This window comes from Centruroides sculpturatus, unplaced genomic scaffold, assembly GCF_000671375.1.
Source record: "Centruroides sculpturatus isolate CEXI.00-Female unplaced genomic scaffold, Cexi_2.0 scaffold306, whole genome shotgun sequence".
In the NCBI taxonomy this organism is placed as follows: domain Eukaryota; kingdom Metazoa; phylum Arthropoda; class Arachnida; order Scorpiones; family Buthidae; genus Centruroides; species Centruroides sculpturatus.
The window spans coordinates 41,403-55,262 of NW_019384504.1; the positions used below are offsets into that span (position 1 = coordinate 41,403).

The following is a 13,860-nucleotide window of genomic DNA, read 5'->3' on the forward strand; positions in this document are numbered from 1 at the left end:
CCTCTTTGAGTAGCAAATTCGATCCCCTCCTCCACCTTCGGCTCTTTGAGAATCTCCCTCCCTCCGGCTCTTCCGCAACTTCTATGTCATTATTTAGCGTCCTATCAATAAATTCGGGAATTATTTGGACTTCTTTATTTAAAATTTACAATCACAATATTAAAAAGTCAAACGAATCTTTAAAAAAACTTGAGTTAAAAAATTTTAGAGTCTGATTAAATTTTAAAAATATATAAATTTAGGCGCTAACTAACGAATGTTTTAAGAAGTTAGAATTATATTAGCTAATATCCTAATTAACAAAACGGAAATGCGTCGTTAAATATTTGTACTCCATAATTTTTGCAAAAGGTTGAAAACTATTGAAATGTTTAAACATTGGTTGCCGTTCGCTAGCTACATAACATTTGAAAAACGCTCTCCCATTGGTCTGTTTTAATAGCACGTGACGACGGGAGCTTTTTCGTTAAACTACAAGTTCGGCTAAGGAAGATGACCATTGGTTAAATGGGAAATGGAGTTACAAAATATTTGCAGGGAAGACGATATAAAGGAGTCAATAAATGGTTTGCATGAGATCAAGATGGCCACGGTAGCTGGTTGCAAATGAAAATGTTAAAAAAGTCACAATCCGTGCATAATAGCGCTTTTAGCGTGGTGACTCCCAGATACTCTTGGTGCGGTAAGATTTTTTTTTTCTTTTTTTAATTTTTGAAAACTTTCAACTTAAATGTGCGTTGATGCGTTAAGAATTCTTTTGGTCGCAGGAACTGCCGGGAGTCTTTTCTGTACTCCTATGTCATTCTTAACTTCGGAATCTCTCCAGACTAATTTTTGGTACTGCTGTGCAGCGGGACAAGCCATTTCCAGACCCATTATCCCCACTCCGAGTTCTGCGTTCTCCTATTATTATAGTTCCAGTATATATGGTAAGTAAGTATTAATTTATAAACAATTTTTTTCCTCTTCATATATTTTTCTTGTGTTTCTTAGAAAATGATGGAAACTCTCTCTTATCCGAAATAATTCCTGAAAATAATGAAAAAGATCGCCAGACATTTATTTATTCTTGCATGAAATGCGATAAGACATTCGGAACTCCACATGGTTTAGAGGTCCACACTCGACGCTCTCATTTAGGAAAAAGGCCGTTTTGTTGCGAAGTTTGCCATAAAAGCTTTGGTCATCCCTTGAGCCTAACACAGCATAGAACTTTGCATACTTCTACTAGAAATTTTCAATGTCATCAATGTGGAAAATGCTTTAAAAGATCTTCAACTCTTTCTACCCATCTGCTGATTCATTCCGATACTAGACCATATCCGTGTCAATATTGCGGCAAGAGATTTCATCAGAAATCTGATATGAAAAAGCATACTTATATTCATACAGGTGAGTTTATTAATATTGTGTTTACCTATATGTTCTATATTTATATTTGCATATTATACTGCTTTTCTATATATATTAGCTCTATATGTCTATGGTTAAAAATAATGTTTTATGCTAGCATAGTAAAAATAAATTTAAAAACCTTAAAATATCGTTTATAATCATAAATTTTAGGATTTATACGATAATAGAGCGAGACAACTGTGAAGATTTTGAGTTTAGGAATGTAAATTGCTTGTATTTTTGAGTAGGTCTAATTGTATATTTCAGCTTTGGCTTAATTTATAACATATTGATATAATTATTCAGTTGTTAGATAATAATTGTCATTTAAGATATTTGAAACGGATAATAATATACAAAAATTTATTTTCGCTGGTCAGATTATACATTAAAGATGATGTCGGATAGAGAGAATACAGATTTGATTTGAAAGGGAAACGACCAGGTGTTTGAATTGGCCCAACAGTTGTCTGACCTAAAGGACTCATACGTGTTTCTTTATCTGGGAAAGACGATTTTGTTGTATTCACCGAGCCCAGATTGATCCCATTGGCCATATCGGGCCACCGGTCGGAAATTTAATTTCTTTATCTCTACAAATTGCCGAGAAAATTGTATTAGAAGGCAATATTTTTCTCACCGGGAGTGTTGTGGACGTTAAATATCAATGTCGTCATCCGACCTGCCGGCTAACGACTGATCCCATCTGACGTGATCCTCATTCCAATCCTCACATTCTATTTTGATGGAAAAATACGCAACTGATCCATTAAAGAAAGTAATTATTGGCTTGCAGATCGATGTTGCTATCCTCGTGAGAATTATCAAACATTTTTTTGTTACAATTTAAAACGAAATTTTAATCTAAAAGAACCCGAAAAATGTAATAATATTTATACTGTATATTTGTTTCCATCCAGTCTGATCGAATTACGGAAATGATACCCATTCTTCTCATTTTATTTTATTTTATTTTATTTTATTTTATTTTTACTGTAAGATGCAAGTTTAATTTTAAAAAGTTGTTCAAGTCTTTTTCAGAATTAATTATGCCTGTCTATATTCAGGGCCGTCGAGTGCTTGTATGGGGCCCGGGAGTAGAGGTTCCTTTTGTCTTTTTTTTTCTTTTGTTATTGAACAAATGAAATACGAATAATAGTTTTTTTATTAATAAATGCACTCTTAAAGATTTTATTTTTTGTTAGTAAAAATAACTTTAATTTATAAGGTTAATAATTACTACTTGGCCCCAGTGGCGCGTTACAGTTTCATGGGTTCCTAGGCAAATTTGAATTAGGAGGCCCCATGTACTGTACAATGTTGACTTCAAACATTTTTCTTCGGAGGAATTTTTGGAGGAACCCCCCCGGCATCCTTGTTCGTTTTTTAACACGATCTCTAGCAGGTTAAGTTCTGCGCTGCGCCAGTGCACCCTGCACCAAACCGGCTATATAGGGCCCAACTTTAAATTTCGATATTACTACAGTAATAAGTTTATAAAAGATTGGTTTAGGCCCCTATTGATGGAGGTCCCAGGCAATTGCCTTTTTTCCCGTAAGATAACGGCATAGAATTTTGACTCGCCTCTAAATTTTCTCTGGGCCAGGGGAAAAATCCCTAGCTTCCTCTCTTGACGATTCTATTTGTATTCAATAGATAACTGTTATAAATAAGATAGGGAAACTTTTATATAACTTTCACAGCATTATAATTATTTTTTTATGAACCTACGGCATATATAGGACAACATACGGTAAATATTGAATAACAAGTTTTACGCAGATGTTAAAGCTGTTTTAAAACTTCTCTTATGATTCGAACATAATTAGAAACTTAATTTAATAATACAAATTGTAAATTCGTAATATAATATACCTTTTATTTAGCTTAGTAAGAATTCTTCGAAATATTCGTTTGAAATTATAGTATACATTAATTATTTCTTCACTTAATAGTTTTATACTTTATTTTTACTTTTTAATAGAGACGAATTTCTACAAAACAATGTTTATTTCCTGAAGCCTTTAATGAATAAAGAGTTTAAATTTTAGAATTTTTACCCTAACTTTGTAGAAAGCTTATTTATGTTTATTGTAAATTGAACAAATTTAAAATCTGAGAAATATCTCAAAGTTTGAAGGAACGTAATTTTTCTGTTCTACATTTTTAAAAAAAATTTGTCAGAAAATTTCTATCAATCGTTTGAAAATCATAATTATGTTAAATTTAATAAATTAATTTTTTTAATATAACCGAGAAGAATAATTCTCTTGTTTTTGCAGAATAGATTTGTGTTTTATTTTATAAAATTTTGTAATATTTTTTAATTGATATCTTTATTTTTGTCCAATCTTTTTTTCCAAAGGAATTAGTTATAATCACGAAAGTCGCGCATTAATGTGCAAAAATACGGTTTATATAATCAGGATAAAATTATTCAATTCTTACGTAAAATTCCGATAAAATATTTTAAATGTTAGTTATTATTATTATTTTTTAAATATTTCTATGAGATGATAATATGTCGAGCTCAGTAACATAACTAAGGGCTCATGGTCCCTTTACCTTTATAAAGGAAGGAAAAACTAAATAAGTGATAAATATATAAGTATAGGAAAAAGTGCATTTGTCATATTCAAATATATATACACTAAGTTCTCTTCATGCATGCATGTACAGCGGTGAATGTAAGTTTGCACGTTCTAATTCGGGCTTTCCTAATATCGCTCTAATTATGCTAGTGATTAAGAAGTTGATAAGCAAAAACTTTAATCTTTGGATAGCGTAGTATATTTTATATTATTTCATGATTTATAGTCTGTTGTATTCGCTTTCATATTCATTTTTTATAATCTAATTCTGATAAATTGTTTCACGAATATTTCCTTCATTAGTCTTGCTTTTCCTAAGAATATACGTAAGAGAATTTGCAGTTTCGAAATAATTTAACTTTGATTTACAAATTTATCAAAGTTAAATTCTCTTATCACGTAAACAAAACGTGTATGCCGCCATTTGTGATATATTTTTAAATATATTTATTTCTTATTACTTATATATATATATATATTACGGAGAACATATGAAGAATACAGAACTCTTTATCTTATTGGAATAAATAATCCTTAATGACAATTTTTGGCCTTTTATCAGGTCTGTCAGAATGTTGGTTTCAGGATCTAGCAAAATTTCAATCTCCTGGTACAAATTAATACAGTATTTTATTTTGCTATTAATAAAACATTTAGAACGGAAATTAGCGGAAGAAATTTCAATAACAAAAAATTTTATTCATAGAAAATAATTACGAAGCATTATTTGAAATTTTCTTTTTGTTTTTTTTTTACAAATGAAACGTCGTTTTAATTAGAAAATATTAATACTAATCTGAAATAAATTTTTATTCTAATTATTTTAAAATATTTCTCACTAATTAATACATTTCTGTGTCATACCGGGCTGAAATTTTTCATCAAAATGCTCTCAATTTTATACGGTCTTTCCCCTGTAAATCATACTTTTCCTGTTAACAATAGATTCGTGTTGGTCATCTATCCAACTCAGTTCAGGAAAAAATTTTTGAACTGAAATAACATGACTTTCGGTTTGAATTTATATAGTTATATAATCGAGTCCTCCTGCCTCTAAGCTTTCCATATATGGTCTGGACTTTCACCTATCTAACTCGAGATTAAGGAAGAACAGACAGACAGGCAGCAGACCCAGTGAAAATGTACAGGTGCACAATTTTTGAAAATTGCCGTCCAATAATATTTAATTGCTTTAAATAACAATAACAGATTAAACAATAACTTTAATATAAAAAATAGGGTTTTGATAAATAAAAATAACGCTAGTGTAATTTTTCGAAATTATAAATGACTGAAAATTCTTAATTTTATAAATTTAAGTTTGTTTACGCCATTTCTTCATTTAACAAAACTTCAAGTAATTTAAAATAATCTTCTGTTGAATGATTAACTCTTTAATATTAATTCATTAAACTCGGAAGGCGCGTGTGCTAAGCACGTGGAGCGATTTTTAATGGCTCTCAGCAAGTTCCGGGTCCATTGCGCAGAAAAATTGAATGATGAAAAATAACAGCGAATTATTATTAATGTATTATTTGACGGTTTAAAGCAGTGATTCCCAAACTTTTTCGAACCACCATCTCCTTGGTTCCATGAACTTATACCCAACGCTCTCTAACCTATTTGTGTCCTGATCGTACATCGCTTTGCACATCTGGAAACTATTAAACGCAATGTTTCTTATTACCAGTTTTAACAGAGAAAAAGGAAAGGTTGTCAGTGATCCAATTCTCGCCTATGGTCACCGTTAAGTCAGTACCCTGCCTCTATCACCCCCTTCCGCCCATTTGCTTCTCTTCGCTTCCCTAGATTTACTCACCGCCCACTGTAGGAACCACTGATTTAAAACATATTCTCATCTATTTTTATTATTTTTCTCGTGCATTTTCTACAATACTATTTCAAAAATTATCAATTATCGTGTTTAGATTCATTAGAAATCCGTTTAATACATCACCCTTAGATGAATCGTTGGGTGATTTCCAAAGATTCCCATAGATGGACTTTATAAGCTGAGCTTTATAAAATCCATTCACCAATCCATGCACTACTTGTGATTAAATGATGATAATGTATAATGATATTTCTTTCTTTGAAAATATACAGGCCTACTGTACCGCAGGAAAGTTTATCTGAATTACTAATAACATCAATGGGTTTAATCTTATAAATTATTAATTTATTTCTGTTGGTTTAAACATGTTTTATAAACGTTTAAGTTACGTTGGGTTATTCTATATCCAAATATAATACTTTTTCTTGAATCTTAGAAAATTAAACATCAAGTTTCTTTTTTGTAAATAAAACTGGCACTCCGAACCTGAAGCGTAATCAAGGAGGGACCCAAGTCCTTTACCTCTATATATAAATAAATTAATAAAAAATCAAATAAGTATAGGTAAAGGATTTTATTGTGACAAACGCGCTTATACCCGTATTGTATTGTACTGTACTGTACATACAATAGCTAAGGTTCATCATTCACAGCGGTAGTAGTACTTGGGTGAATGTAGGTTTGCACGTTTTAATTTGGGCCTACCAATATCTGTCCTGGTTACGCTACTGCTTCGAACTAACGCACAATTTTACTTTGGCACAACAATCATAAAATATCGCCGACCCCTGCGTTAGAGTTCAAAACTTTATCAACTGTATTTATCTATACACTTTCTTGATCTAGTCTTTAAAATAAACCAAATAATGGTTTACGGATTAAAAGAAATTTTCTAAAATTTAGGATATAATTTTATTTAAATTTTTAATCAATTGCTTGTATGATTTTTCGTTTAATTTGTTATCAATTCTTATTTGTTTTTTTCCGACATCTTTATAATAATTTGTGTATTAAGTTTAGAAAATATAAAGCATAAATTAAACATTTCGAATTATTTATACTTAGTTTAAACTATTAATAACAAATTATTAAGATTATAATATCTCAAACATTTATAATGGATAGATTTTTTTTTAGTTCGTACTGTACATCATGCACAACAAAAATTATAAAAACTTATAAATTATGTTTCTATAATTTGTTTTGTATACAGGACATAGTATATACACATCTACATCCGTTATTACATCCCATTTATGTCTTTACTATAGTAATATGTAATGTTTTTTATAGTACATAATATAGTAGAGCATCGATTATCCGACCCCCGATCAACGCCACATCGGTTAACCGACCGCGTTCTAGTCGGCAAATTCAAATGTCCGCTGGTGATGCGGCGCTATAATATTTGGCTATGTCTTGGCTACTTTAATATTATTTTCGTTAAATTTTTGGTGTTTTAGCTGGCAGCACTGGCTCGACCATGAAAGGGAGGCCTTTAAACGAGGCTTAATTTTCTAATTATGAGTGGTTGTTTGTTTTGTAAGCAATAAAATAATTTTTAACGATACAATAGCGACGATTATTATTTTTAAAAAATTTTGTTAGGCTTAACATCAATGAAAATTCAACGCGAAGTAGGTTAATAGCGATATACTAATATACTAATTACATGAGATATAATAATATACTATACTAATAATGTATTTTTTCATACTTTTCGGTTATCCGTTTTTTCAGTTATCTGACCAATCTGAATCCCCAATTGAGTTGGATAATCGATGCTCTACTGTAATATATTTACAACATTAATATAATTCAGTAGAATTGCTTCTTGAAAATAATCTAATCATATATTTCCTTTCATTTCAGAAAGGATGTTTACAATTAGATTATTTGCAATAAAAGCGTTTTGAATGGGTTACTTACTTAATATTAGAAATGTTAGATGCATGGTACACTTACATTAAAGCAATAATTTGTATAAAACATTTAATGTATACAATTAGAAACGACATACCCAAATAAAATTCGAAATTTTTGAACTTTTATATTATTTTACACATTAATTACATGAAGTTTAATGAAAAAATAATCGATTTAAAGATGGGTGGTGAAGATAAAAAAAATTAAAATACAGTAGAGAGTCGATTATCCGAATCAATTGGGGACTGGGGTTGTTCGGAAGATCGATGTTTCGGATAACCGATTATGTGCGAAAAAATATATTAATTTATCCCATCTTGACTTTTTTCTTCGTTGCGTGTCGCTTCGCGTTGAATTTTCGTCGATGTTAAGCCTAACGAAGACTATTGTATCGTTAAAAAATATTTTTTTATTTTGTACGAACAAAATAAATTTATTGAAAAATATAAACACAATAAAAAATTATACTTCAGAAGTTAATTTAGTATCAAAAACGTAAAATATTTGAGTAGCCCAAGACATAGCCAAAGATTGCAGCGCCACAGCACTGGCGAAAATTTAAATTTGCCGACTGGAATTCTTTCGGATGATTGACTTTCGGATAATCGACGCTCTACTGTATATACAATCGAACTTCCAATAACGGCCATCTCTAAACGGCAACCATTTTTTCAGAAACGTTGAACAGAAATGCATACCAAACGAACATTCTGTGACATCATCACAATGCCAGGCTGCGATTTTTATTCATATTTTTAATTTATTTAATTTAAAATGTATTCTCTCACCTCAAATTATACTAAATGTAGTGGCTTGCCCCTGTACAGTACATACATTATACTTTTATGTTAGCAATGGAGTCGTGCTGGTCATCTAACTCCTTTCAGTAGAAATTTTTGAATTGAAATAATGTGACTTCCTGTTTGCATCAGACGTTCATATAGGGCCTATAGTTATAGTTCATATTTCCACATCTGCTTTTAAATTTCATTTGTCTAACACAGTTCTCGGGATTAAAGAAAAACAGACAGACGGACGACAGCCGGAATTTATAGGACTACAATTTTTTTTTTCAAATTACAGCCCAATAAACTTCAGTGGCCACTCTCAACAACAGTCATTTTTTATGTTTCCGTCAGTGGCCGTTTGTTCAGAGGTCTCACTGTACAGAACATATAACATATAGCCTATATATATATATATATATATATATATATATATTTTTAATCATAATCCGTCTTTTTAATCCTTTTGCAATGATTTGTCTTTTTATCATTATATCCCAAATGTTTATTAATATTAGTATAATTACACTTTTAAGAGACTCCTACCTATAAAAATAAACTTTCTTGCGTCCTCTGTGATTTTTTTAGTACAATACTGAACTGTAATTTTCTTAGGCTGTATTTTAGTATAATAAAACTAAGATTTTCTTTGTTTGCTATTTTACATATTATATACTAAGATATTTACTGTTAAATGAAATAAAAAAATTTGATGATGTAATGACTAACCGCAATGATAACTTCCATGTTTATTTCGTTAATATTATTGCATTGAAGTATTTTAATGCTATATTGTATTGAAACCAACGGATTTCGAGTACTTGATGGAGTTGTACTCAAAAATAAGTTAATGATGATAATTTCTTCGCTTTGCAGTCTGAAAACCACTAACCTACGCAATAGAACTATTAAAAATGTTTCCTTGAAATAAACAAAAATGCTTGTCTTTTAGTCTAAATATTATAATAGTACTATGGTAATATACCATAAAATTTAATGAATTTTATAAAACTCTAAGAAAAGATGCGCCCCTTGCGGGCCCCTTTAGCCATCTTCCTTTTAACAAATGAAATGTGTAAAACGATTCTTTATTAATAGAAAGCAGTCTTAAAGATTTTATTTTCTTTTAGTAAAAATGATATTAATTGTATAAGGGTGGGACCCTTAAGTTTTCTCCGGGCGCGGGAAAAAATCCCAAAACCCCTTCTTCTGGATGGTTGTAAGACTATAAATTATTTGAATAATTCAATTTTTTGTCCTAGTTCTGAAGTTCTTGTTAACTCATTAAGTGATCTTAAGTTATCAAGAACTTTTAGCGAAATATAAATTAGCGACGTGTTTTTTGATGGCGTTTTATTGCGTCTCTTTCGGTCTAACGAATAAAATTTGGCTATTGGCTTCCGAAGATTGGCTATCCAATGATCGATTGGATAAAACCACTGAATACTAGTAGCAGTCTTGACGAAAGAGTGGAGTTTTCCGAGTTTTCTTCATCTGTCTAACATGTACGAAGGGGCAAGCTTCCCATAAAAAGTCCTTCCAGGAGGCCCATATGCCCTCAATTCATTTTATTCCCAGGATAAATTTAGTTGTCAATGTAAGTAAATCGTTGAAAGTTTATTTTATATGATTAGGTACTATTATACATTTTTGTCCTTAATATATTATCTCAAAATTTCAATGTTATACTTTTATATTACAGATATTAGTATTTTTAAGGCGTTCGAGATAATATTTTTGTCTGTTCCAATTTAAACATTTAAGTTTGTTTCCATGGCTGAATGCAAAAAAATGAGGATAAATTTATTGATACATTGTGAATAGAAGACTAACAGAATTTTGTTGCAAAAAATACTGAAAAGCTATTTCTAATAATTGATACAAATACTATAAATTTATATATATATAAATTTAAGTATTAATAATAACTTTAAGAATTTAGACTGTTTTTTTGTTTTTATCGATCAACTATGTCTTTAAATTTTATATCTCACAATGTACTGTACTGTACATCTTAACGTTTGTGCTATCAATATTATTAAAATAATGAAAATTGTAAAAATATTGTATATCAGTACCTATTGGAGATCACATTGAATATTCAGCTTAACAAACTGGCAATACAATTTCACTTTTTCTTGTAGATTTTTTTTCCATAACAGTCCGTTATTGAAAAACGCCAACGATATTTAAGCGAAACTTCACAGGCATAATTTGACAGCGCTTTCTCTTTTGTTCATCCATTAATCCGTAAACAAGTCGTTAGTAGAGTAGTTTTAAGGCTAAAAGTAACGAGCAATTATTTATTGTGACATCATCACAATTCTAGGCTGCTTTAATCAAATTTTAATTTTTAAGCATCACGTGACTTCCGGTTCGGATCGGACGTTCGTAATCGTTAATCGGGGTCTCCGGCCCCGACGTTTACTGTCTGGTCTGCATTTTAGTAGTCTTGCGCCTATACATCATACCACTCGTGATGACAATCGAGTTACGCCTGTCATCTAACTTCTTAATGAATAAAAATTTGAATTGAAATAACGTGACTTCCAGTCTAGACCGGAAGCTCGTATATAAGTTAATCGTGGCACGCGGTCCCTAAGCTTTCCATATCTGGTCTCGATTTTCATGTATCTAACTCCGTTCTCGAGATTAACGAAGGTCGAACAGATGACAGTGGAAATGTATAGGTCTGAAATTTGAAAAATGCAGCAGGAACGTTACTAAACAGCGTTACTCGTTAGACATATTAGATCGAATTATAATTTCAGTAAATTGATGCATTTTAACATTATCATGCTACATAAACGACTTTGTTTATTTGTAGAAAGACTTAGAATTCTAAAATATTTAAATAAATATTAGATAATATAATAAAATAGTTAATTGACTATTGAAAAAATCTGAACTAGTGTCACGTCAGAGAAATTAGTTTTGTATCTCAGCATTAATGTGCAAAAATACGGTTTATATAATCAGTTAACGTATGTTTAAATTCCATAATTATTTTTTTAAGCTTTATATATTTCCGATTAGATTTGACTAATGCCAGGAAATAGCACATCAAACATGACAGTCTAAAGTTTATTCATCACAGGTTCTTGGCCTGTAGTGAAATTCATCATCACGAGTAGTGGATAAGAAATAAAAGGGACTTCAAATTACATATTAATAATAATTCAATTTAAAAAAATACTTAAAATTTAATAAACATTAACAAATCTTTGTAGTTAAAATACTTAAATAAGAATAGAGTAAAATCATATAAATTTAATGGCTGTGATTTCAACTATTACCTGTAAGAAGAAATTTGTTGTGGTGCCATGTACCAACATAAAAGAGCGAAATACTTATACATGAATTTTACACACAATAATGATTAACTTAATTATACCTAACCCGCGGCAGTAAATATACTCACATCTCATGTGCACCTGTCATAAATGGTAAAAAAGCAGAATTATTTGTAATTTGTAAGGAAATTTTATGCTAAACAAAGTAATTTACTTGAGTTATGCTCTACAATAAAAATTAGTACGTACAGTATATTGTGACAGGCATCTTGATGTATGCCTAGAAACATTATTTCGCTCAAAACGTAGAGACAATAAATTTATACACCCTTTGCATTCGCATACAATCATCACTTCGTGGGTCTTTCATGCGCATCGACAACTCGATCGAACTAGACATTGATGTGACCTAATCCACTTAGTCACAATAAAGGTTTTGTGGAATTTTCGTCCACGCTTCTTGAAGTACCATCTTCAGTTGATCTTTTGTTCGGGTTTGTGTTTTCACATATCTTTCTTGAGGACACACCACAGATCCTCCATTGGATTCATATTGAACGGATTTGAGGCCCATTCCAAGTCTTAGGCCCGATTTTGGCGATGCCAAGCAGTGATGGAGCTTACAATACACTGTTTGGCGAATGCTCGTTGGAAAATCGCATCTTCTTCGAACATAGCTCGGCTACATATGGCAAAAATACGCAGGTGTAAAATTGCCTGGTAGTGTTATGCATTGACATCATAAGGAATTAAATCATTAATACTAGAATGTCCAAAACACCGCCACAGTTATATCGTGGTTGGAAACTTTTCTTCACATAGTTTTGGGCAAACCTTTCATTGAACCGTATCTAATGACTCTCTACCCACAACTTTCATACAGTACTGGAAAGGGCGACTCGTGATACCAAATAGTCATCTGATATCTAGGCAGATGGTGGTACCTGGCCCATGCAACAGCTTTCTGTTCTGGACTGATGTTAGCATGGGTTTCAGCTTACTCTTGTTCGTACTGTACAAGAGTAAGCTGAAACCAATGCTAACACTCATGCTTCATATTGGCATAGGATCCACTATGAAGTGGATACGAACTACCGGTTGTCCTCTTTCAATGAGTGTTCGACCAGTTTGTTAGGAGTTGAGAATATCTCAACTTTTGCCTAACTTCGGTTCGTTCGACCAAGTAACTTTTCACAATTAGTGTTCAAAATCTTTTTAGTCAATCACATTCTAACTTAGTTTGTGTCGAGTAGTACATTGCGGCAAATATTTCGTTTCGGTTAGTGTTCGTTTCATTCGTTTGCAGTGGTTCGTATGACAATGTAAACCGAACTTTACTAGAAGTTCGTCGAGATACAGGACGTTCTTTGCGTCCTCTCCACAATTCTGCTGCCAGGTAAACGTACCAGTTCGGTATTTCATGACGAGGTTACACAAAATTTGATCTCTGGCAGCAGTCTTGGCGGTCTACCATTATTGCGTCCAGGCGCTGTAGAATTGTTTCCTCATAGTGTCTGATAAACAAACTGACAGTAAACTCGTTAAAACACAATTTCCAAGAAATGTGCCGTGTAAGTAATTCCAATTTTTGGGGGGATCTTCTCACGTACCGGCCATCCTGACGCCTTTCTTGCCATTGTTTTGGGTTCTGAACAACGCAGAGACAGTACAAGTAACCCCCGTATAACACGGTACTTTTATAGCACGGATTCACTCTGACACGGTTCGAGAAATAGGTAAAACCCTCGTACAACATGAAATGTAATAAATTTTTACATACTTAAGTACTAATAGTTCACGAAAATTATTATTTTTGTGAACTATTAGTACTTCAGTGTGTAAATTTTCTTTTCTCGTCTCCATACACATGGTCCTTCGCGAAAATTGCTTCGATTTCGCCAGATCTCGACGCTTTTGCTTCTGTGTTGCCAGATGTTTTTCCCTTATTCCATAAGTGCTTAGCCCCATATAAGGAAATTTATAAAGATCTTTTAACTGGAAGCAAGCAATCTAAAATTACATACACTTTTTGCAAA

At 31.7% G+C, this 13,860-nt stretch overlaps 1 protein-coding gene across 1 annotated transcript in view; it reads left to right on the forward strand.

Moving 5' to 3' along the window:
• The first annotated feature begins 386 nt into the window (after nt 1-386).
• LOC111622176 (zinc finger protein 239-like) overlaps nt 387-13,860 on the forward strand; it is a 44,348-nt gene continuing 30,874 nt past the window's right edge. Inside the window, exons 1-3 of the mRNA XM_023364522.1 lie at nt 387-682; nt 768-929; nt 994-1,392. Of these exons, the coding sequence (XP_023220290.1) occupies nt 607-682; nt 768-929; nt 994-1,392 (637 nt within the window). The 5' untranslated portion in view covers nt 387-606. The remainder of the gene's footprint in view (nt 683-767; nt 930-993; nt 1,393-13,860) is intronic.